This window comes from Vicugna pacos, chromosome 9 (genome assembly GCF_048564905.1).
Source record: "Vicugna pacos chromosome 9, VicPac4, whole genome shotgun sequence".
In the NCBI taxonomy this organism is placed as follows: domain Eukaryota; kingdom Metazoa; phylum Chordata; class Mammalia; order Artiodactyla; family Camelidae; genus Vicugna; species Vicugna pacos.
In genome coordinates this window covers 30,425,844-30,452,421 of record NC_132995.1, presented here as the reverse complement: position 1 = coordinate 30,452,421, position 26,578 = coordinate 30,425,844, and the positions used below count along the sequence as shown (strand labels likewise).

The following is a 26,578-nucleotide window of genomic DNA, read 5'->3' as shown; positions in this document are numbered from 1 at the left end:
CTCCAGTATGTCGATGCATCGCTGAAGTCCTAACACACAAAACCACAGAACACACCAGGGAGGGGGCAGAGACTTGTCTAACAGCAGCACGCGATCGGCAGGTGTCCTGGCTTCTTGAGGTGGCCTTCAGACACACATAATTGTAAGTGTGGTTTTACTCGAAGTTGCTACAATTTGATCCTTCTCCTGGTACCCCCAGCTACACTCTAATAATACCCAACCATTTGCCTTGCCTTTTCCAAAATGCACACTTGTGCAATAATGAAGGCATGTTTGTCCCTTTGGGGGTCAGTTTCTTCCGTGCAATTTGCAACCAAACACACCTTGGATTTTAAGAGAGCGATCCTGTATTGATTTTTCATTTCGTGTCCCAAATACTGCCCCACCTTTATAGCTGATCGACAGCATTAACAGTTTCCTTGGCCTTAGAGACCAAATTAATAACACAATCAACAATCTGTTTTTTTATGCCACAGAGTTCAATGTTCGTTTGCAACATAAGTTACAAAAGCCACAGCCAGCGCCCAGTGCAATTTTGGAGATGAACTGCTAACTTGCCTCTCGTTTGTGATTTAATACAACAGTGGTTTTTGCAAATTAAAATGCTTATGGCTTTAAGTCAGCATTTATTTAGTCAACTACCAGACAACTGAATGTCTACAGGCAGATTGCTGGAGGAACTCAGAAGAAAGCTAACTGCGATGTCCCCATCTGGTTAAAATGTGACTCTTCTCACACCCCTCAGGTGGACCTATAAACATCCCTGGTGGACGGAACTGCTCTGAAAAACTTCCTCTCAGGTCAGATCACAACAATGTACAGATAGGTCCACCTGTCTTCTTCCTTGTCCTTCTGTCCTTAATGACCTACTGGAACTTTCCACGCTCAATTCAACAGCAGTGTTGCCCTTGACCCCACTGACTTCTCCACAGGGCTGGATGCCATACATCTCCTTCAGTTCCATCACCTACTCCTGGTTTTCTCTGGACCTCTCTGATTGCCGTCTCCCGTTGTTTCAGTGGCTCTCCTGTGCTCATCCTTGACATTGGATCACCCCACACTCCACCCGTGATGCCCTTGGCTCTTTCACATATTCTCTCTCACTTACTTCCGCTATGTCTCCATGTAGATGGCAGCCAGGCGGTAAGTGCTCTCAAGCACAGATGAACATCCAAGAGAACACGGCCCGGTACATGACAGTCACGGAAGGGACGCTCACTGAAGATGTGAATCCAACTTCCACTTCTCTACCTGGCTCTGACATCTCTACCAAGCTCCTGCTCAGATTTCTGGGTCTTCTTAGGTGCTCTACTGGCTCCTCAAACTCAATACGGCCCTAAACGTCCTCCTCTTCTGTTCCTCTCAGCATGGTCAATGGCATCACCATCCATCCAGTAACTAAGACTAGATTCCTGTATAACCACCTGTGACTCCTCCTCATCTCTCATCCCTAACACCCAATTATGAAGTTCTCTGAACCTCTTGAAAAACAAAGCAAAACTCTGGAATTCACCCCTTCTTCTTATTCTATTACCGCCCTGGTTCACAAGCTCATTATTGCTCACCAGAACACCTGCAACAGGTCTTTGTGTCCCCAGCCTCTCCTCTGTCCAATCTGTCCACTGTGCTGCTGCCCATTACAATTTGAAAAAACTGATCTGACGGTACCACTTTCCTATTCAAACATCTTTGAAACCAACCCCCGCCATGATCTCCAAGGTAAAGGCCAAATTTCTCAGCACACCCAAGGCACTTCATAAGTTGGCCCCACCCTCTTCTCAGTCAATCTCTAGCTCCTAAGCCTGCCCCTTCTCTCTTCCACTCCTCCCCGAACAGGGACCGAAGCACTGGTTACAAGGCACTGTGTCGTGTCTACGAGCCTGGCCGAGTATTCCAGAGCTGTGCCCTCGTGCCTGCTGTGGGTCCTGCCTGATGGGCGTGGGGGGCTATCCCTCCTCTTCACCTGCGAAAGTTCTGCCTATTAAAAGTCAGTTCACTCTTCAAGGTACAATCGAAAGGCACCTCCTCTTCCACGAAGCCTTCCGCAGCTCTCTCAGTCTGGCCCGTGTTCCCTGGGGCTCCCACTCCATTTCGTCTCTGCCCCTCCTTCGACACTCCGCATCGGGCTTCATTTATGTGCCTATTTCCCTAACATGCACGTGAGCTCCGTGGTGTAAAAACTCTTCATCTTCTCCAACACTTGACACATTGTATCTTAAAAAAAAAGTTCGCTATCTGCTGGACTGAATTAAAGTCTTCCTGGACTCTGTGCCCCTCTGGAGATGCCAGCTGAATACACAACACACTTTGTCAAAAGGTTTCATGGCCTCTGCTAGAAGGGGACGGCACGGAAGGAAATGGCCATCTGGGCACCATCCCAGGCCAGCCGGTCAAAGCAACAGGGATGCAGGGTCTCCAGGAACGATGCTGAGTTATCTTAATTTCAGCCCATAGAGAAGACACATGGATACTCTCTTAGGGGCTCAAAGGTTATCACGTTTCTCCCTCGTGCTCGAGACATGTTTATAAACACAGAAGGCTATAATAAAACTCACATGAGAGACAAAACTCAACTTCAGCAAGTGTTTACATTCTAATCAGGACAACAAATCACTTCTCACCAGGAGATTCCAACTCAGTCAGCATGAGGATTCTTGTACCTGTGCCAAGAATATCCTGGGCCAGAGAACCTCCTGGTCCCTTCAAGCTAGACAGTGTCTCTGGCCATCAATGCAAGAATAAGAAGGAACAGCATCTAAATAAGGGACACGTCTGAAACCGCTGTCCAGATTCTGCATGGCTCCCAGGTGCCAAAATATATGGGCTCTCGATGTCTTCTGAGTTGTCACATGACTCTCAACCTAGTCAAGTATGGGCAGTCCCAGGGATGATGGTTCCCACCTTCCTGCCACAAAAAGGATGGTGGCCAAAGCTCCTGGGCTCCTGGGGCTGCTTATGTCTGGGAAGGGAGAGAAAAATGTGACCACCCCTAGGAACCCTGGCCTTTCTTAAAGTCTAAGGTGAATGACGTTTGTAAGATGCTGAAATCAGGAAAGGAACATTACAGAGCGTTTAACTGAGGTTCAACCAGCAGCACCTTGTCCTCTGCTTATCCTCCTCAATTCTCCCATCTGCTCAAAACTGGTTGAGGACTGGACAGCGGCTTCACCACAAGGCTGATCTGGAATGGTTGTACATTTTGGACTTGCCTCTCACAGAGAAGATTTGACAAGAGCTGTCTTATTATTGCAGAGAACAGTACCCAAATTAATACAATGGAGTTGGCTTGTATTCCAATAATTGGAAGGAATCTGTACAAAGAAATTGCCAGGCCATTCACGTTCTATTTTACAATATGATCAACAATTCCCAGTTCTTTGTCAAAGGATGGTTAATGAGATTCACAAATTAATTCCCCACAATCACTTCAGCCATTTTAATGCCTCTAGCAGCGCTGGCTCATCATGAAACAGACACGTGCTCCCAAGTTCTATCTGCCATAAACACTCAGTGCCTCCAGGATAAAGCCTGAGCGTCCAGGCATGGCCTACATGGGGGTGACAGGAAAGCGGAGCACAGGGCCCAGACTAGCCGGGCAGGTCAAGGGAGTGTTTCCTGAGGAAGCGACAAATTGAGCTGAGATCTGAAAGCTGATTAGAAACCATCTATATCTATGTTTGGTGAGAGAAGATATTGCAGGAAGAGGAAACAGTGTGTGCAAAGGACTCAAAGAAGAAGGGAGCAAGGTGCATTGGATTCGTTGAGAAAATGCCAACCTGGCGAGCGAAGAGGCTGGAGGGAAGGTAAGGTGGGAGAGGAGGGGCTGAGGATAAGACATTTTCATCTTTACCCTAAGAGCAACCCGAACCCATGAACAGTTTACATAGGAAGGGGCACGATTTGATTTGCACTGGGAAACACTGCCCGGAGTGCCTTGTAAAGCACACAGAAGACCAGACAGCAGCTAGGGGAGCGATGATGGTGTCCTGGGCCAGCCTGGTAGCAGCAGAGATGTGAACAAGTGGATATTTCAGGTGTGAGAAGTTCTCAGATTGGATATGTTGGGTGGGAAGGGGGAAGTCTCAAGGATGATTCCTTGACTTCTTGAGTGAACAGAAGGGGTACCATTTCCTGAGTTAGAGAACGCTGGAAGGAGATGAGCTTTGGGGGACAGCCAACCCCACTTTAGCTTGACTATCACATGCATTTCCCGGCCACTACCATTTTGCATGCCATTCCCTCCATGGGAAATGTCTACCCTCTCCCCATCCCCAGTACCATCTGCCAGAGTTCTCCCCATTCTATAAAGACTCAATTCAGAAGTCCCTGCTACCCAAGAAACCTTCTGAAATCACTACTAGCCATCCAGATGTACCCACCATCTTCCAAGCTTTCATAGTTTTGTCTGTACCTTTGATCAACATCCTTGTCCACCTGATTTATGAATTACAAAGGCAGCTGTTCCCCTCCTGAGTCCTCCACAGATTTCAGGAAACGCAGCAGGCACTCAGTACATTTATATTGGTTTAAAGTGAGAGAGCTCTCCTGCTAATTTGCTCGTATGTTCACGTATTCATCCGTTCACCCAAATCTAATTTGGTGAGAGGTCAGATACCTGTTGAACAGCAGTTCTCAGCCCTGAACACATATCAGAATCACCTGTGAGGCTTTTCCACCCACTGCAACTTGGCACTACACTGGAATCAACTGGGCGCCACAGGTGACACCAATTAAATTAGTATGCCTGGAGATGGAACTCACGTGATACTTTTTAAAAGTTAATCTTAGATACAGCCGAGATTGAAAGTGATAGCGTCTGAAATCAAGTCCCTAGAGACGATGCTGGTGTCTTTAAAAAGTTGCCCGGATGCCTCTCATATACAACTTAACGCTGAATGCCTCAAATGCAAAGAAATCATATTCCAGACAAGGCTGAAAAGATAAGATTTCTGCAGCTGGTAATAGACACTCACTGAATATCTTTAAACAAGGGAGTTTGTTAAATGGATTGAACTAAGAAGAAGGGACAGCAGACAATTCCACAAATATCACATACAAAGCATCACTGGCATAAAAAGAGGCAACTTGGAGAGAGCCCGTACCCACAAAGCTGCATTTGGTTACTTACAACCAAAGAATCCTGACAGATTGAGAGGTTTCAGCAAGGAACCCTCCCGTTTCCTGGGCTGGTAAATGTAGGAAATCGTTCTTTCACCATGGAACTGTCTGCCAAATCAGCTGAACCAGTCCAGGTGGTGAGAGCAGTTACTCTGACATCCTGTGATGTCACTATGCAGTGGAATTGAGTTTTATACGGGAAGTAGGTGACCCTTTACCCTGCCGAGTCTTAGAGCCCAAAGCTATAGCTGCTGTTGTCAATGGAAAGTGAAGGGGAGGGGGTCTCCCTGGCCCTGGAAACTCGGCATGTTGCCCAATTTTCTGTTTAAAGTTACATTCCTGTTGGAGTCTATTCCAGTCTTAGCTTCGGCTGTTGTGTTCCATTATGACGAGCCTCCCTGGCCTCTCCTACTTACCTTCATTCTTCCCCCACCTTCATTGGCATCATTGGGTCATCACTGGGTCACTGAAACAGTGGCATTGTCTGTTCTGGGCCTTTTTCTGCTTGGCCACGGAACTGTGAGTTCAGCCCTTCCTCTGTACACACAGTTCCTAGGTAAGAGTACTCCCCACTTTGGGGAGGATTGAGATGATTGTGGAGTGGTAAGAATTTTATTTAAAGCAAGGATGAAGGGGTTGGAGAGCTTTCCTTTGACCTCTCTGTAAACTTGTGTTGACAGACTCTAATTCTCAGGAGTTGGGTGGGGGCTCCTCTACCACTCTGGGCCCAGCTGGGTCACATCTCTTGCTGTGTTATCTCTTGCTAGGCTGTAAAACTCAGCTCTGTCGCCCACTACTTCTGTGACCTTAACAAAGTCACTTAACCTCTCTGAGCCTCAGTTTCTTCCTATGCAAAACAGGAACCACTCCTCACTAATCATATCTGAAAAAAGTCAAAAAGTCTCTTAATGAACTGCACTGGTGAGGATGCGGAGAAAGCAGGCACTGCCTCACATAAACGCTACGTGTGAATCCATATACGTGTACATAAATACACACACATATATAAACTCTGCCACAGACTCTATCTCTGGAAGGCAATTTGACCATTTCTCTTAAAATTGAAGATGCACATCATCTTTGATCCAACAGTTCTACTCCTAGGTATCACCACAGATTTATATGTGAAAATCTTATGTACAGGCATGGAAACAACCTAAATGTCCATTGACAGATGACTGGATAAAGAAATTGTGGTACTACACTATAGGAATACTACTCAGCCATAAAAAATGATAAAATAATGCCATTTGCAGCAACATGGATGGCCCTGGAGAATGCCATACTAAGAGAAGTAAGCCAGAAAGAGAAAGAAAAATACCATATGAGATTGCTCATATGTGGAATCTAAAAAAAAAAAAGAGAGAGACAGATGAACTTATTTATAAAACAGAAATAGACTCATAGACATAGAAAACAAACATATGGTTACCAGCGGGAAAGCAGGTGGGAAGGGATAAATTGGGAGTTTGAGATTTGCAGATACTTACTGGTATATATAAAATAGATAAACAAGTTTATACTGTATAGAACAGGGAACTATATTTGATATCTTGTAGTAGCTTACAGTGAAAAAGAATATAAAAACGAATATATGTATATTCATGTATGACTGAAGCATTGTGTTGTATACCAGAAATTGACACAACATTGTAAACTGACTATACTTCAATTAAAAAAAAAAGTAAAAAAAACAAAAAAACCTTATGTAGAGACAGACCTCATTTTATTGCACTTCATTTTACTGCATTTTGCAGATATTGGTATTTTTTAACAAATTAAAGGTTTGTGCCAATCCTACATCAAGTATCCAATAGCACTTGCTCACTTTGCGTCTCTGTGGCACATTTTGGTGATTCTCACAATATTTCAAACTTTTCCATTATTATCATATTTGTTATGGTGATATGCTATCTTTGATGTTACTACTGCAAAAATATTATGACTAACCAAGGGTCAGACAATGGTCAGCAGTTTCTAGGATTAAAGTCTTTTTTAAATAAGGTATGTACATTTTTTAGACCTAATTCTATCGTGCACTTAATAGACTACAGTATAGTGTAAACACAACTTTCACATGTGCTGGGAAACCAAAAACTTTAAGTGACTAACTTTACTGCGAATCCCATTTTATTGCAGTGGTCTAGAATCGAGCCCATAATATCTCTAAGGTATGCCTATATTCGGATATTCATTATAACATTATTTGTAAAATCAGAAGACTAAAGATAGTAGGAGACTTGTTAAATAAATTATGAAACCATACAATGAAAACTATGCGGTCGTTTAAATAAATGTACAAATATGAAAAGGTCTCTAACATACAGTGTTTACTGAATCAGAAAAACAGCACATATAAATAAGTGTACAGAATATCTCTGGAAAGGCACATAAAGCAATTGCGAATAGGGCAAACCTTTGGGGAAGGGAGATGGGTGGCTGGGAGAGTGAGTAAGGGGACATTCTGACCTTGCCCTGTATATGCTTTTATACTTTTTGAATTCTGCACCATGTGTGTGTGTCAGCGAATAGTCCTGGGAGAGCTGATCTGAAAGACCTAGCTCAGGTCACATGCTCACGAAGGAGCCAGACTAAGGCAATGCACCTCCAGCTATAGCCGCTAAAGGAAGCTGGTCCCTCAGAGAACATCCAGAGGCTGTGAAGGAGGAACGGATGCTGGATAAACAGAGACAACTGTCCAGCTCAACATGAAAGAGCCTAATGTTGATATGCCAGGCCCAAACACAGGGCACAGGAAAGACCCCAGAGAAACATTCATTTTATATTTTGCCTCCAGCATCCAGCTGAAAGGTGGTGAATACATCAGAGAAAGCACAGTCACTGGGAGACTTAGGGAATAGTGGAAAATACTGAACTGGGAATTGGGAAATTTGGGTTCTCTGTCCACCAGTATTTGGCTCTGTTGACCCCAGACAAGCATTTGTACCTTCGGGGCCCTTCCTTTGCCAAAAGGAAAAGAATGTGGTGACCACATTTCAACTCTGATGTTCCAGGATTGCATGGCAGCTGGAACTCAGCTTGTTGGAGCCTAGCACTATGGGTACCACTGGTACAGTCAATAAATAAGGAGCCCGGGATGAATGCCCCAGCCCGGACGGACAACGACAAATTTGACCACATCTCCGCTACCAGTTTCGTTGGCATCGTGAGGAATAAAGAGATAACAAAGGAGAAGGCATTCTAAAAAGCACGAAGTGTATATGTTCTCCAGGGAAGCACCACCTGGGTGTGACTCTCTCATAAAGTTCTCCGGCAACATGAAACAGTAGCCCCATAATATCACGTCTCCATCTCACTAATAAAGGAGGTAGCCTCGAACAGAATCAAAGCAAAGGCAATCTTGCAGAAGCCCGTGTGTGAAGAACAAACTCAGAGTTATTAATCACTCAAGAATTAACACCTTGTGCCTTGGAAGTAATAAAACCAGTCACCAGAGAATGATAACATCACCTAGAGGGAAGAAGCGAGCGTCCAGCAGAAATCTATACGTAAAAGTGAGAGAGACCAGGATGCACAGCCACCACTTACATTCCGAGCACTCCCTCAGCCTCGCAAGTGGTGTGACTGACGTGCCAAAGCGCAACGGCAAGTCCAGGACGGCGTGGAGGGCACAACCACTGAGGCGGGGCTGTTAGCCAAAGGATGGGGAGACACGCGTGGGAAAGAAAATGCTCTTTTTCAGTAGCGGAAATGACAGATTCCCACACCTGCTATCCTGAACCAAACCAAGTAACTCCTGAATGACACTTTGGCTATATTTCAAAGTACTTTAACACAAGTTCTGAAGTCCTCAAGGCTGTCACCTTTACAAGAGGCAGTGGAGATGTCACTTCCTCCAAACCACAATTCCAACATCCACAATTCCACAAAAACAAACAAACAGAAAGAACAAAGACTAGACCTAACTTTCCTAAACACGGAAGAAAATCACAAGTGGTTCACACAAGGGAAGACTTGCCTCTGACCAAAGTCCAAAATTATTAGGATGCTATTCAATTTTTTGAGAGAAAAAAAAAAAAAGACCTTGATCAGAAAATGCCACAACTCACTTCCAATTCTCCTAAAAATGTAGTGCTGCTTGTTGGCTGCAGTCAGGAGGTAGACAGGTCTTGAGGTTAGTGTAAATGATCCAATCTGGACCTGTTTCCCAAGTGAGATCTCAGCAAGTAGCAAAGTCATAAGGCGGTTTCGTTTTATTTTCAGTTGTGCCTGTTTAGCACTCGGCTTCCTCTGACTCTGAGAGGAAGCCAGTCACTACGGGGTAAAGGTGCTGCACCTTCCAGAGAAACGCATCAGAAAAAGGAGGTCCTTGCCAGTCTTCCTCATCTGCTCTCTCCCTCCTGGACTCACCAAAGCACACTCCCTCCGGTCCAAACAAGTTTGTGAGCAGAATTCCCACTGCCATGTCTCGGCTCCCGCCATCTCTGAACATCCTCCACCCGGCTCAAGCTCTCAAAATCCTTTGTATTCCCGAAGGCCCCCATCAGAACCCACTTTTCTCCTTTGTTTTTCCTCCCCCTGGATTTCTTACTGCCTTGTGCCTTCTCGACCTGGGAGACCTGAGTCCTCGCTTTCTGTGTAACTTCACCCCATGGGCACAAAGTGGAGCAGATGAATGAGTAAATGACTGGGACGAAGAAAAAAATTTCTCTTTCACTCTTTGAAAAGCGTTTTCAAATATAGCACCACTGTCCAGTTTTCCGAGGTATCTTTCCTAAAAATATCTCAGCATGGAGTATAATAGAGACTAAAATGCAAAAAGGGGAAGATGCTGAATTTTCAGATTTAAAAGGTAGAAACTGTGTCTTCACGTGTTGCCCTGTTAATGAGAATATTGGACTGCACTGCCACATTCTTTAGACCACTCAATAAAAAGGCCAGGTCCTCTAAGAGCTCTTGTTTGCCCTCAAAAATACAATCAAGGCTATTCCAGTCAAGACAGAAAACAACACTGCATAATTAACTGAAATAATTACGGCAGATTCTTTCTCCCATTAAAGAAAAAAAAATTAAAAGATCCCAGCAGGCCATCCTGTGCTGCATATGCCTGGCTACGTGGACACCATCTATATTTACTCTGGCTTGAGATGAGGAGATGGAACACTCCAGAACAACAAGTAAGAAGACTGGGCATCAGCGGCAAACAAAATTAGCAGAGGAGGAAGGAGGAGCGGGGAGTCTTCAGCTCCCCAATGGCATTCACCCCAAAATCCTCTGTAAGGCTTAGATCCTCCCCACTTCACCCAAGGAGCCAAGTCAGCCTCATGGACTTGGCAACAGCAGCTCTGCTGCTTATAAAATTATGTCCAAACTTTCCCCTTTGTTCTAGCAAAAGACTTCCTGTGAGAAAGCAGTAATCCTTTAAAGCTTTCCAGTCCAAAGGTCTCTCCTGGTTTGTATTCCCTGCATCCCCAGCCCCAGGGGAAAAGCTCATCACATCACAAGGCGTTTCTCGGTTCCAAGCCGTACTGGGTCTCAAGGACTCCTGGTGAGGAGAGAAAACTGGTCATCTGAACATCCTTTCCTGGGATCTGTCTGAAGTATAGACAAGCAGCAAAGATGAATATTAATATGCCTTCCATCATCAAAAGCGATTGCATACCCAAAGGATGATAAATATTTTAATCAGTTTTCAGCTTGTCTAGCGGAAGTCAGTTTACTCCTCAGAGATTTCCCTGGTTCTGTGCCCCAAACCTGTCCAGTCCGAGCTGCCTTCCCTCTCAAACTTGGGAAATTAATCATAAACAGTCCAAGCTTTGTTGGGGAACTCATTGAATTTTATGACAATTTTACTATATTAAGTTTTTCAAGAACAGGGAAATCTAAAAACACGAAGGATGCCAACAAATGAGACAAAACCACCATGATCTGAGTTTTAGCAGCACTGCTACTCAGAGAAACTTAATAACCTACTTACGTCTCTCATTTGGAAAAAAAAGTTTTCCTATTTGCATAAGTTGTTCACCAGTGATTGCTCCATCTTCTCAGCGTAAATGCCAAAGGCATAAAACAGGACCCTCTCGCGCATTCTCTGTGCTCTTGACAGTCTTAGGATTTTTAATGAGAAAGATGTTTTAGGGGGTACTGCTGGGAGGGTCATGTTTGTTTAAAAAAAAAACTAACCCCAAAATATTCCTGTGAGGCAGGGCCTAAGGTTTGAGGAAAATGCAGAGTTAGAAAGAATATGTTGAAGGTCGTGCTGTTTAGCCTGCGTGTGAGGAAACAGCAGGGCTGGAACCCTGACCAAACATGAATTCATTTCTTTAACAAGTGTCGAAGGCCTGATACGTATCACGCACTGTTCTAGGAGCTGGGGCAGGAAGAGTGAGTAAAACAAAGCCCCTGTCCCCATGAGGATTATATAAGTAGAGGCCGACTGGAAACACACATGGTATCACAGCAGGTGGGGGAAAGCAGCAGCGGGCAAAGCACAGCAGAGAGAGCTTGGTCATAGAAATGCTCTCCAAAGAGGGACAGGAGCAGAGAGACCTGAAGGATCTCAGATCTCAGTGAGCGAGCGAGTGAGCCACGCAAATAACAGAGGGAAGAATATGGCAGACACAGGCAACGGTAAATGCAAAGGTTCTGGGGCAGGAGGAAGTCAGGCTCATTCTAAGGGCAGTAAGGAAATAGAGAAGTTGTGATTTTATATATATTTTTTTTTCACACACACAATGAGATACTACTCAGCCATAAAAAAGAATAACATAATGCCATTTGCAGCAACATGGATGGCCCTGGAGAATGTCATTCTAAGTCAAGTAAGTGAGAAAGAGAAAGAAAAATACCACATAATAACACTTATATGTGGAATCCCCCCCAGAAGACACAAATGAACTCACTTACAAAACAGAACAGACTCACAGACATAGAAAACAAACTTAACGGTTACAGGGGGTAGGGGAAAGGGGTGGGGAGGTATAAATTGGGAGCTCAGGATTTGCAGATACTAACTACTATATATAAGATAGATAAACCACAAGTCTACCATATAGCACAGGGAACTATATTCAATATCTTATAGTAACCTATAATGAAAAAGAATATGAAAATGAATATACGTATGTCTATGTATGACTGAAACATGAGGCTGTACATCATGTTTGTGACTAGATGTCAATAAAAATAAATAAATAAATTAAAACACTTTAAAAAAGAGTATGTAAGTAACAACAACAAAAAAATACAGTTAGAAGGCTAGTGGAGAAGGGGGCAGGGTGGGGGAGACTGTGCTGAGGGGAGGGGGATGCACAAGAGCCCTCGCAAGGAAGCTGGGGTCCTGAACAGGATGGAGAGTTTGGGCTAGGGGAGAGAAATAACCTGCCATATTTTAAAGGGGCACTGACAGGGGTGAACATGAGTGGTAGAAGCAGGGAGGTTACTTCCACTCGCGGCCATGGCTCTTGGACCAGGGTGGGAGCAGAGAGGGTGGGGGAGGGTGGTCAGATCATGAATCTATTTTGAAAACAGAGCTAACTAGATTCACTGGTAAGTCCAGAGGCAAAGTAAGAGAACTCAAAGGTTTTGGGTTTGGGCAATGGGAGGGTGCAAATTATTGAACTGTGCAAGACTGGGAGAAAGGCTGGAGGGAACTGTGGGAATCAAGAGTTTGGTTTGGGATACGTATTACTAGATGGCTGATGAAGGCACACGACTGTTCAGGTGCCCTAAGATAGGAGACCCCAGTACCAAGAAAATCGTGATTTGTTACAGGCACTGGTATATCCCACCACTTTTACCCATTAAAAAAATTCATTGTTACCTGCATGAAAAGTTTATGACATTAAATAACATACAACCCTCTGAATCCCCCAACATCTGTTAATGGAACTCTGATGCATAATTCTGGGCATTTCATAATTGCTCACTTAAATTAATAATATTTAAGTCAGAAGGATATATATTATCAAGCTACCACCTGTTCCAGCTCTTTATAACCAAGGCAGGTCTGCCTCAAACACTAGAAATTAATTTTCAACTTTGCCAGAAGATTCCAAATTTTTATTTGAAGCCTAATTTTGTCAATCAATGAAAAACAAGGTGGAGATTATCTGAGGTTTTTAGACACATCAAGGAAAAATTTACAAATGAGATTGTCACCGGTGGTTCCAGATGCGTTGAGATCATGTAAGGAAATACAAAAAAAAGTTGATCATAATTTACACGTTAGGGAAAAGACAGTGCCAAAAATATCATCTACAAATGATCACAGAGACACTTGCAGGAAGACTGAAAACGCAACATATCAGTTTCCTTTGGTTTAGAAAAAAATAAAAAGGTCATTCTTTTGCAGATGTCGATGAGAAGGGAGCAGGGTGATGGTTACGTTACCCTTAATGCACGGAAGAGTCAACTTAATGTGTTCCCAGAGCTCACTGATAAGTCAGGTTTTGGCACTGAGAGCACATTTCTCCATAGAGACATTTTTGCAAAATATGGAAAGATTCCCAGCCCAGCCTCCCAAAGTATTTAGCCCACATTAAGGGAGAAATATTACCAGCCCTCAGCTCCAAATCACTGTAAGTCCCTTTAGCTCCAGGACTGACCCCAGCCCTAGCGGAAGGGTAATGAGAAAAGCGGAGGGATGCCGGCATTAAGGGAGACGCAGTCAAACAACCTCTAGGTAAGGGGTCCGAGACTGAGGGCTGCTTACACTTCCTTCTGAAATCACGACTGGTGACAACTTGCATGTCTGTAGTATTTTTATATTTTACAAACTCTCTCATTTAATCATCAAAACACTTTTCTTCAGAAGGTAACAGTTTTAGCGACCAATCAGTAACCAACTTGGGGAATAAGATCCTAAGATCTTGATAATGTTCCCAACAACTGGCACACATCCTTTGGAAGTTTTGTTTCCCTTTCAAAACTACAGGTCTGTCTTTAAAACAAACAAAAAACAAAAAACCCCACATGATTTCAGTCTTCTAGACTGCGATTCTTCTAGCATATTTCAGATATTTATAATAAGATAAATGACAGACTAGAATTGAATTTAATGTCCCCCCCACCAAAAAAACCCAGAGGAAATAAATAAAGCATATCTTTGTTTTATGCTATATCTTTTCGAGGAAAAATGGAAATTCCTACCACCCCAATCTGGCAGGAAGGTTTCTGAATTCACATCTGAAATGCTAAGATGGTCTGCTCGTCAAAGCAATCCAAAATAAATTCCAGCAGCCAAGGCTGCAATAGCTCCCCAGGGAAAACTGGTGGGCTCTTCACACCTTTACATCAATCTGAATTCCAGTGTAGTTAAAATTACATAAAACAATAGAATTTGTCCATTTAAAAAAAATGTGGAATGTGTGTGAAATGTGTGTGTGTGTGTGTGTGTGTGTGAGTCTATTATCACAGGCTAGCAAAATTTAGCTATGAAACCAGCGCTAAAATAGAAACCTCGGCTGTTTATTTCAGCTTTCTCTCTGCACACTAACAAGAGTTAAGAAAGATGGCAAGGCTTTTCACCCGGAATTTCCTAGCCCCTATCGCCCTGTCTCACCATCTTCAGCATTTTTAGCCCTGTTCTCCTTGTGTGCAGAGCACAGGCATTGGAATCAGCCTCTTAACATTCCTGGAAGGTACCAGGCACATCCTAGTACTTGGTACCAAGAAAGCGCAACTCTCACACAGCTCCTGGAAGGGTTAAAAACAGAAAGTCCTACCCACTGGTTGGCTCTGATGTTCCTGGAGATATTGTCACTGGATGTATCCTCAGCAGAATTCTATTCAACACCTCTGTCTTTAAGTACAAAGCTGTAGGCTGTAGCAGCTTTAAGAAACATAAGTATCCCTTTTTTCTGCTGCACAGTATCTGTGTGTGAAATTCTCTAAAGGGGTTTAAGTATTTACCCTGAACACTATCAGACGGTTTCTAAAATTTTCCTTATCCAGTTGCAAAAACACTTCAAAGAGAATCATAAACAGAGTCCTTTGTGCTTTCCATGCACATTCTGTTTCTAAGGCTTAAGCCTGAATTCTCATGGAATTGTAAATTTCTTCCCAAAAAGACAAGATACACAACATTTTTTTTCCTTAATTTATTATTAAGTCCGCAGCAACAGAGGGAAAACACTGGAAAAAACCTGAGAGAAATCCAGAAGGCAATCAAAAGAATCAAAACCTGTTTAAAATTCACTGTTAAACTACATGTACAATTTCGTCCCAGAAATTTTATTCTTAATATAATAATACAGCGGTGTGGGATTGGAGTTGGGGTGGGGAGGGAGGTCTGACAGATCCACCCATCAGTGATTAGAGGGCCCCAGAGCTCAGTGTCTACACACATAATTTGAACTGTGGGGGTGCTTGTGACAGTTTACCTGCCTCCCTGTTTCCCTTACCTGTTTACCTGTGTTTATCCTGAGCCACTCAGCACTGGACCAGCCAAAAGGAGGAAAAGGGAATTTAATTTTCTCATTTAAAACCACTAGAGATCTCACATCAAATCCTAAATTACTATAATATATTCTGCTCCTATATCAGAAATGCTACCTTTGAAAAATGGAAGACAAGATTACCTTAGCAAATATAACTTAAAGTATATACAGTAACAATAAAGAGGACAGATAAATATACAGATACACATACACATATATATGTAAAAGTTGGTGACTTCACCATTAATACGTATAAAAATTAATATTTATATTTACATCACTTTCTTCCTCACACCCCCAAAAATCTTTAATCCCAGGAGAAAGTCTAAAATGAACTAGGCTAACTGAATTATGATAGCAAAAACTCATACACGCAGTATATATTTCAGTATATGAGAAAGCAGCCCTGTTCCTCTATTCAGTTACAAAGAATTTAATCTCAAGCGCTGTGATGATAGCTTCATTAATCTCTCCAAAAACAAACAAGCTGCTCCTTGGCTCAATCATCCCCCACCTTCCTGTAACCCATACCAAGAAGGGCTCAGCCAGACAGCATCGGACGGGCTCCTGGCCTGAGCTTTCCCAGATGATTTGCACAGGCCAGGATGACACGGAAAAAGGCATGACTCATCTTGAAATCAAACTATTATAAGGAACTTGTAAAGGACAACCTTTACATTCTTCAGCGCCTTTCTCTCTTCAAACTTTAACAACAAGAAACTGGTAAGAGTATTTTTTAAAAAACAAACAAACAAAGAAAACACCTACTCATTTTCCACATCTCTCTGCTCTCTGGTGCCAAATTTGAACATAAATGGGTAGAATTCAATGTAGCCGATAGCTTACTGAACATAATTATATGTTGTGTTTCACACTGTTTCAAAACGGATACATTAAAATAATCCAGTCTTGGCTGCTACCCACTAAGTCAATAAAGGTTATTAAGGCCAACTGCCATTTAAACACATTGCTATCCCAGCGCGAGGAACCGTCAAGCCAGGAAATGCAATTCAAAACATTCAAAATGATCAGGATCCACCCTTCTCTTCTGGAAGAAAAAAAGCAACGAAAAAAGGAGGAGGAAATTTCTCTCCAGTATATAAATCATCCGTGCTTCTGAAAATGTTTACTCGGGAAACCATTCTAGAGTATTTCTATTGGATTATTCCAAATTGACCTTTTTTTTTTTTTAAGGTCAAAAGGAAATGAATAAATGTCATCAATTTAGAACACATCACACCTAGCATTCTTCTCCGTATCACTGTGAATTTGATCGTGTTAAAACATTTTTATAGGTAAAATAAATGTCAGTTTTGCAAGGCGCGATACCAGGCCCTAAGAGACAAATGGCCTATCCGTTGAATCTCTGGCTACAGCAAGACTTCCTCCCCTCACAAGAGAGTTCGGCTTTTCATATTTTTTACCCAGAAAGCCAAGCTTGTACAGTTTCTTTCAAATGGTAACTCTCTTTTATCCTGAAGAGTCTCTTTATAATACACTAATCTTGGATGTGGGGTGGTGGGCTGGTTAAAAGTAAAATAAAATAAAATACAAATATTTGAATAGTGGGAGAGCGTTATAATACCTTCCTGAACTGCCAAAAGAGAGGAAAGGCTAGGCTAAATTCCTGGGTTAGAAGAAAGGGTTCTGTTGCTTGGGGGTTAATGGCTCATCAATTCATGAGGTAAGAGTCAGGGAAAATGTGATATTTTATCAGAATGTCATTCAAATATAAGGTTTAACATTTACATCACAAGAGCATGCCCAGAGTAAAACTATCCTCGGGGAGGGAAAGGGCAAGAATAAATAATGTGATTAAAAAAAAAAAGGTACTTGCTGGAACAGGGGACAGACAGGCAGCAGAGGTGAGGGGAGTTTGAGAGACAGCTGACCAAACTTTTAAAAATATGTGACTGGTTATGACACGTGAAGCTATTACAACTAATGGAAGAAATGTGATTTCAAAGCTCATTTTCTGTTCTTCTGTATCCTCTCTAAGACTCCACCTTCCAACCACAAAGGGAAAAAATGAACACAAAGACACAGAGAAATTACAACACAAGTCTCTTCCCTGGTACAAGAGCTGTCAGAGGTTGCTTTAATCATAAGCAAAAGGTGAAAAGTAATGTACATATTGCCTGAGGTTTTCTGTTTTATTTTCTCGCCCAAAGAGATCGATGCTTTATTGCAGAACAGACAAAATACATTAATTAGAGTTTCACAACACACACGTGATTTTACAATTCAAAAAAAAAAACCCATAAAGATAAAGAAGAATCATAGAATCATTTGTCTTCATAATTGTGGATAATCATTTTGAGGAATATATTCCCTGGAAGCAAAGTGACTACATTCAGAAATACCGTTTGGATTAGACTAGTTCTATAGAATCCAAATGTGCACCAAACACTGCACTTTTTATGTTAAATTGCTGTTGAATTTGTTAACCCACAACTGATTTCCTGTGTTATGGAATCTTGGAGATTACAGCTAACTTGAAGCAACACGGATAATTCTTGACAGTTAATGGTACATTTGTATGCATTTTCCTGAAAGGCTTAGCACCTGGGGACCTCACACTGGTGGCTCAACATTGCCCCCTACTGCTTACAATGTAAAAATTCCGAGGTGGTCTGGCACAAAGTAGGAATTTAAGCAGCCAGTGCCAGTTCACCCCCCAATACACAGATGCCAGATGGGACTGCACTGTCAGAGCCACAGAACCGTAGGCTTTTCCAATCATTATTCTCTTCTGTCTCTTCCAATGGTGAAAGTAAATTATTATGAATTTGTTAAAAGTCATTTAAAAAAGATGGCTTGAGGTAAGGCTTAAATTTAATTTAGAAGTACAATTCCTTTTATCTTGGCCCAAACCTTTGCTCTGCTGATAATGATCATCCTGAAACTTCCTGAGAGACACTGAGGCCATTGATTTCACTCCGAACCCTTAGTAACGCCACACGGACTGTAAGGGAACTCGTGCTGGAGAATTCCCAAGACTGCTCTCCTTTTTAGTATTTTTACATGAGAGTTATAAAGAGATGTTCTCATCTAACATGCCATTGCCACCAAACTTAAAAAAAATACGTATAACTAAATCTTTAAAGTGAATTCATAAGAGCAACACTGGTAAGCTCACGAAACCAAAGAGCTCACTTAAAAAATACAACCCTTGAACAAAAGCAATTCAAAAACACTTTTTTTTAAAACAAAACCAGTGAGTTCCTTTCTTATTCGTTTGCCAACTCTTATGCAAAGATTTGCCAAATCACCATCCCGAAGTCAAGCTGATGTCTTAGTGTCAAGATTTAGCAAGAAGAGAAATTCTAACTCAGATGTAAATGGACAAAACCAGAATTACACAGTGAAAAAGGAACTCCCTGAACGGAAGCTGCCTTTATATACACAGCCCATAAAAATGGAGCGTGCTCTACATAGGCTAATTTTAGGAAAAGAATTGAGGAAATTTAGGCACTAACTTCATCACTTCCAGCCCAGTTTTACAATGCTCAGTTTTGCATTGATTCATGTCTTTGGAGAAATCCATTTTTGTGATATTATTAGTACACTAAAAGGATTATAACATTCCTCTGTCCGACGTACATCCATGAAAAAGCATGGTTTAAAAATCTGAGGAAGTGTCTGGAAAGCAAGGCCTTCTGGGTTCTGACCCAGACTTTCAAACTGGGACCTCGTGACTTGCCGCTTCCACTATTGTAAAACAGGGAGTAGCGACAGCTCCCCGTTTTTGCAAATTAGTTCACTTTCCAGCACATCTCAAAGTCTGTGCAGTGGTACCACATCTCAAGAGTTTAGCAGGCTTTTATCACTTTTCCACTACATTCCAAAGTCGATTATTTGGAGGCAGAACAGTGAGGGGGCGCAGGGCATTACCCTAGAGCCAGTCTTCCTGAGTTCAAATCCCAGCTCCCCCCTTTAACTGTATGACCTTGAGGAAGTTAGGTAAGTCTCTTGTGTTTCAGTCTCCTTGTGTGTAAAATGGAGGGGAAAAAATTCCTACTTTATGGGGTTGTCCTAAAAGCTAAATAAATTATGTATACAACACTTCAAATAGTGTCTGGTACTTAAAAAATATCATATAAGCATTTGCTATTATTACTATTATTTAAATTTAGACTTAAGTCAAGACCTCCAAGTGGCCTCAACTTGCCTTCTAGCTCCATTTCCTACTACATAGCCCCTGAATTTTTACGTCTCCACTTCTGACCGTGTTTTTACAGTTTCTGGAGCCTCGTGCTTCTGTCAAAATGCCTTATCCGACCCTACATTTCCCCACCCACGGTCCTCAAAAAGCCACATCTGCTATTTCACAACATGCCCAGTTCCAGCGGTCTGACTTTAATACTCCTTCCTCTGGACTCTTGATTTTTTTTTTTTTAATCTCTATTACAGGATTTCATTTTAGCTAATGTAACACCTGGCTATATTCATGCTTCTCTCCTTGTTAAACTGAATGGAGTGGTTAAGCGCACGAGCCACAGAGCCATTCCGCCTGGGCTTCAATCTTGCTCCGCCACTTACTCTGTGACCTTGGGGGAGGCATTTAATTTCTCTAGGCCTCGGTTTTCACATCTATAAATTAAAGTTCATAACAGTTTCTGCACTTCATAGGGCTGTTGTTTGAAAAGTTAATATACGGAAAAACCCTTAGAAGAGTGCACGATGCATATAAAAATGCAAATGAAGTTAGGAATTATTGTATTGTTCTCATCGTCGCTTCCTTAGCGTATATGTAACACAGCGCCTTATATGTAGGAAATGCTCCATACGAGCTCATTGCACTGCACTGAGCTCGTACTGAAAAAACCCTGGCTGCTCCCATTACCTTACCAAGAGTAACTTAACTCACTATTTAGAATAATTAAATATGCATTACCTATGCAAATGAGGCAGCCGAGGATTAGTAGAGCACAGCACCCCAGAAAATTCGGTCCCAGACCTGTGGTACTTACCACACCTTCCATCTTTTTCCACAGCTCCTCCAGCTGAGTCATGGGTTGCCACCACCAATCAGTGCACTTTTTGTATCGATTGCCTTGAAACCAAAACTGTCTCAGCCACTCAAATTCGACCTGGGGATCATAAAGACAAGGCTGTGGTTAGGATGCCCCTGGGATGGACAATCAAGGACAATAAACTTCGTCACTCCATTCTCCTCCAGTAACTTCACAAGCCACAGGGTGAGAAAAGGTGAGAAAAGCTCAGCTTAACCAGTTCCCAATATAGCTTGGGGTCTCCAGAGCCTTTCTGCAAAGTCAAGAAGGAGAGCAGCCTTAAAGCTTAGTAAGACAACCCAGGTCAGGCTGCGGATTTTCAGTCACATCATCACTCAGACGTGAGGAAAGTATAAGTCAATCAACAACAAATCCTGAGACCCTGAAGTATACAGCAGCCTGTATTGTGTGTGACGGGAAAGACAGAATCTAACAAAATGTGTTTTCATTGAACATCTGTATTAAAGACTATTATTAAGAGCAAAACACAGATACATATCAGAAGATATCAATTTTAGGTTTCTTAGATCAAAAATAAATATAGAATTTACCCATGAGCCAAGAGGAGCTGGCGTAATATCAACTCATATAATTAAACAATATAAGGCTAATTATGGAGGAACACATTAAACCTCCAGAGCCATTCATATTGTCACTTTCAATCCAGTCAGAGCCAACAACAATAGGTAAATAGGACATAAAGACACTAATCACTTCTTTTCCTTCCTACAAACCTACGATGGTAAACTTCTATTATAAGCCTCCTTAGCATTTCTCCTTCTGTTCTAACCAAGCCCCACTATTCATTTGGTAACCCACTCCTTTCTCCAGTCTCACCCCATGCGGTCTGGGTAGAAAGCCAACTCTAATACCAGAGGTAGAATGTGCAATCCTCTCTGAGTCAATCAGCCCACCACATTTCTCCAGTCACTGAATTGGGTTTGGGGGAAACAGACATGTGTTTAATCAGAATAAATCTTGAGACTGTCAGAAGATACAGGAAGAGGATTCTGCAACTGTTTTGCAGAATGGGAAGAACGGAGGCAACCCAGGAGGAAGCAGCTGCAAAATGAGCAGATAAAAACCAGGTCTTGGTGACATCAACTGACTCTTGATCAAGCTATTCCTGAAGCCCTTTTTGCTGAAACCAATTCAGTTGAGTCTTCTGTTTCCTGCAAATGAAGTAATCCCAATGTATAAACATGAGAGGCTAAGTAAAGCTTTGAAAGAATAAGAAATTATTTCTTATCTATTTTCTATCACTCATCTTCAACTTAAGAATCAAATATTACCATTAAAGTACAACTTCATTCATCCCCTAAGCCCTTTTTACCTCTGCCCTCTGAAGAAATGTAGAACTTTCACAGCTTAATGTTGGGTTGTCTGGCTTTGCTAAGATAATCATGTTCCATATACAGGAACAGAGCTATTATAATCTTCACCACAAAGAATTTTTTTTGTTTGTTTATCCATATTGAACTTTCATGAGGCAAACAAAAGCAACTTGTGAAGATTTAACAATGGTGAAAATGGCTCAAGTAACTAACTTGAGAACACCAAGTCATATGAAAAGGTTTTAGTTTACATTAACTAAACGTTTGTTTGATATGTAGAACTGATTTCAGTTAAAGCTGTTTAAACAAAACAAACAAAAAAAGGAATGTGGACAATATTCAGACAATCGTTGCTAAACTTTACGTGTAGTATTAAAAGACAGTGGTTAACAGAGGTAAACTTGACTTCTTTGAAAGGGAAATGAATACAAGTGTAATTCAAGTTCTCTGAAGATACAGGTTTAACAACATTATTTATTACAAGGGGGAAAAAGAGTTCTTTTTAGATTTCACATGAAATTTGTTCATACTACAGAACACCCTGGCAGCAAAGCACCAAGCCCTAGGTTAGGGAGAGTTGAAAAGGTTTTTCTGTCTTTGGGCTGGTTATTTCCATTACAAGAACAAAACATATAAGCCTTGTCAACCATGACATCCCAGGAAATAAAATCGATTACCATAGGTAATTAGTTCACTCAGTCTATAAAGGTACACTAGAGTCTGGATTTCAGCAAATTAAAACTCAGAAGCAAGGAGAGGGGCATACCTGGAACTCTGCTATTGGACCAGAGAGCAAAGAAAGACCCTGTCCATTTTATTAAATAATGACTTCATCTTCCTCCTCAGACGCTCAAAACTGTCTTGTGAGGCAGACAGTATAATGGTTAAGAACACGGGCTCTGAAGTCAGTTCAGAACTGGGCTCCACTACTGAAGAGCTCTGTCATCCGTAAAATACGGATAATTACATAATAACCACAAAGGTTTGTGGTGAGGATTAAGTGGGTTAATAATGAACAGCCGACCATATGCCATGCACTTGCTAGATGCTAAGAATACGGACTGAATGAGGCCCCAAGGCCCAGCACTTACTGTCCTCAAGGATCTCACAATCCTATGAAATTTTCTGAGTGAGGAAAGTTTTTAGCAACCATGTCAATTCATGCTCACCCCCTTCCACTGAGGCCAATCAGGAAAGTTCAATCTTGAAGACTTATTCTTAACAGAGGTGTTTTTGTTTTTTTGTTTTTTTTCCCATGCATTGAAGTCTTGCCCATGAGAAACAATCTTTGTGGGCATCAAACCCACTGGCAGGCATTTTCTTCAGCTCTGTAACCTGACTTACTCATTGAGATGTTGTGGGCAAAAAAAAAATACCACAGGATTTTAATCAAATGCCTCCCCCACCAGTTCTCCCATTGCCAAGAGAAGCAGTTGGCTCCTTCCTTAAAATTAATTAAGGAAGCAAAAAATAGTTCCAGCTGCTTGATTCAGTTTGAGTTACCAAAAAAGTAAGGTGTTTCCTGCACCCCACCCCACCCCACCCCATCCTGGCCCCAAACTCTGGAGATGAGAAAGGAAAGCTACAGGGTGGATGCTGTACAAAAACCAAAGGGCTAGGACTTAGAATAGAAGCCTTGTTGCTTCAATGTTTAAAAAAAAAAAAAAATCAGAGTCTCGCCATATTGATTGACAACGCTCCAGCATCCACGGAGGAGAATCTTCATCCCCTCTCCTGGAGTCCCTTCAGGGACGCTCCCAGGTACCTGAGCTCTCCTGAGGCGCTCTCAGTGTTCGTGATGCTTTTAAACCAAACTCCCAGATTTCGGACTTGCACTTAATGAAAATTCACTATTATTCAATCTTTTGGGCAAAACTACAATACAAAGATAAGTAATGCCCACAGGTATCAGAAGGCACACTGACAGCCTGGAGAATTTGTAGGATCTTGAAGTGCCTTCTGGACCATCAGAGAAAACCGAAAACATGTTCATAACAGTGTTAGTTACATAGCTGTGACCTGGGACAACATCACTATAACCCCTCTAATTCACCAGCACTGGCCTTTTCTACGGAATAGTCAAAGGAGTCAATCAGCACAGGGAACTATATTCAATATCTTGTAGTAATCTATTATGAAAAAGAATATGCCAACAAATATATGCATGTGTATGTATGACTGAAACATGATGCTGTACACCAGAAGTTAACAGATTGTAAACTAACAATGCTTCAATTAAAACAAAAGATTTTCTCAAATTATACACTTAATTCATGTATAATGCAAATAATTTTATTTATTACATTTCTTCTTCTTTTGTCTTCTTCCTATTTTGGATATAATTTTCAGTTTTACTTTCCTTGATCTCATCTATCTTGTCAATAATGTTTTTCAATTGTTATAAAGTTCCTTTGTACTACTGGGATGAGAACTGTAGTCTTTTTATGTATAATGCAAATAATTTTATTTATTACATTTCTTTTTCTTTTGTCTTCTTCCTATTTTGGATATAATTTTCAGTTTTACTTTCCTTGATCTCATCTATCTTGTCAATAATGTTTTTCAATTGTTATAAAGTTCCTTTGTACTACTGGGATGAGAACTGTAGTCTTTTTATTTTTATATTCTTTTATCACATGCAAAGTGGATTTAATTTCTTTTTCCATACAGACATCCAACTAATCTTTCCACCATCAGTTATTAAGTATTTCTTTCTTTCCAATAAAAGAAGAAATAGAAAAGCTTTTCTCCTGGAAATGTCTTAAAAAACTCTGAAGGGGAAAAACAAACAGAATCCACCCACCTACCTGAACCTTGGTCACTGCACACTTAAGACATTGGGGAGCAAAGTTTGTAAGATTCCAAGACCATCAGAGCTACAATATCACCATATAGTTGGAAATCGTTTCCATCACTCTGACAGGTAAGCAAAAGTCACATGCTCTTCTTCTGCCAAGTTAGTTTGGGTCCTTGATTTGGTCCCAGGTCAGTGTATGCATTTCCCTCATGAGATGTGGAAACATGCCCAATGGAGTCAATGTCTCAGTAATTTCAGTAATTACTCAGTAATCACAGTAACTAATTTCAGTAATAACTGAAATAAGTTATTTCACCAAGAAAGACATTAGACCAGAGACGGATGCTAAGGTTCAATCTACAAAGAGCTACCCTATGAAGGCCCTTTCACAGTAGCTCGAAGGAAGACGCAGGTCTGATCAGAACAAGATGAGGACCAAATGGTGACATCAAATAGTGCATTCCCCCAGGGGAAATTTACTAGGTGTTGAGACCGAATTCCACATTTTACAATTTCCTTCTAAGAAAGAAAACAGACCATTCAATAACAAAGCGGGAGATCCTGCTTATAAGCAATCAAAACCCTTTTTAAGAAATTGGAAAAAAAATTAAATTCTTAAGATACTCAGTTCCAATCCCCAAAGTCTCCAAATTACTTGGTTAGAAGCTATCTAAGACAAGGGAAGCCAGTCACTTCAAAACTCACACAGCCTGACAGTCTGTAGCATCTAAAACCAAGGGCTTTATCCTATAATGAGTCCAGCAAAGGCACATGGCCTTTAAGAAAGAGGAAAGCAAACAATAAGAACCAGGGTAAATATTATGGACACTCATGCTCTCGTTTAACAACAGGACACAGTAGAGAGTGAGTGCACCAACTTGTACAATGAAAGAACAGTTTCTGATGATGTGCCCTGACATATGGAATTCACTCTTAAAGTAAGGAGATGACCTTGAAGAATCAAAGATTGAGGGGACAGAGAAGACTGGCACATTATTTAATTCAAGATCTCTCCATTCAAGCCTAGGCAAGCCTCAAGGTTCTAAGGTTTCTGACACATCTCTTCCCCAGCTGCTAACATACACAATGTCATAAGGAACCAGCCACTGAAGCAGATGGGTTCAGATGACAATACTTTCCTGTTAGATAAACAGCGTGATTTTACAGATAGCCCTCACATATCAATGAGAACAAAACATCGGAGTCATTCATAGAAGCCCAGAGAGGATGGGGCGGGCGGGGGAGTGGTTGGCCCATGTACATTTAGAGTGAGCCCATCCTGCCAGCCTGGCTCCTAAAACTGCAAGGTTTATCCAGACGGCAATACAGAGTAAGACATAACTTTGCTCCCAAGGCTACTTGAGTGAGGTCACCAGGCCCATAAATGCTTATCTTTCCAGAAGCTCTAGCTCTCAGCGATGTCTCCAGCAAGGACAGATGAGAGAGAACACAGGACACTTATCAGGCACAAGCAGGGAAGAAAGGCAGTCCTGGGTTCAGCTTCACCTCAGAGTGGTTATTATCTCTCTGGAAGGCAGAATTTCTTTGCCTTTGGTTCTGGAGATCATGGCAACGTTTCACTAAGTGTGGAGTAGCTCCTAAGATAATTAAGTATCTTTTTAAAGATATTACATGACATTGTGGTAACACTGTTTCTCCTCTGCTCAAAAGCCTTCAATGGCTCTCCATTTCCCTGAGAGTAAAAAGGAACGTCCTTGCCCTTACAGACACCTCTGACGACCACCTGCAACCTGCAGTTCCCCAGTCCCCTGACACAATCTCCAAGACCTTGTCTCCATCTCCTGTGCCTTACAGACTCACTCCCTCCATTCCCACCAGACTGTCCCATAACTAGTCCACGAACACCAGACCTTCTCCCCACACACAGACCTGGCAGTGGTTTTGCCCTCTGCC

At 41.8% G+C, this 26,578-nt stretch overlaps 1 protein-coding gene across 1 annotated transcript in view; it reads right to left on the bottom strand.

Annotated features, from left to right (window-relative positions):
* FTO (FTO alpha-ketoglutarate dependent dioxygenase) overlaps positions 1 to 26,578 on the bottom strand; it is a 344,072-nt gene that overhangs the window by 171,540 nt on the left and 145,954 nt on the right. The window contains exon 7 of the mRNA XM_006207838.4: positions 20,492 to 20,611. Coding sequence (XP_006207900.1) covers positions 20,492 to 20,611 — 120 coding nt within the window. The remainder of the gene's footprint in view (positions 1 to 20,491; positions 20,612 to 26,578) is intronic.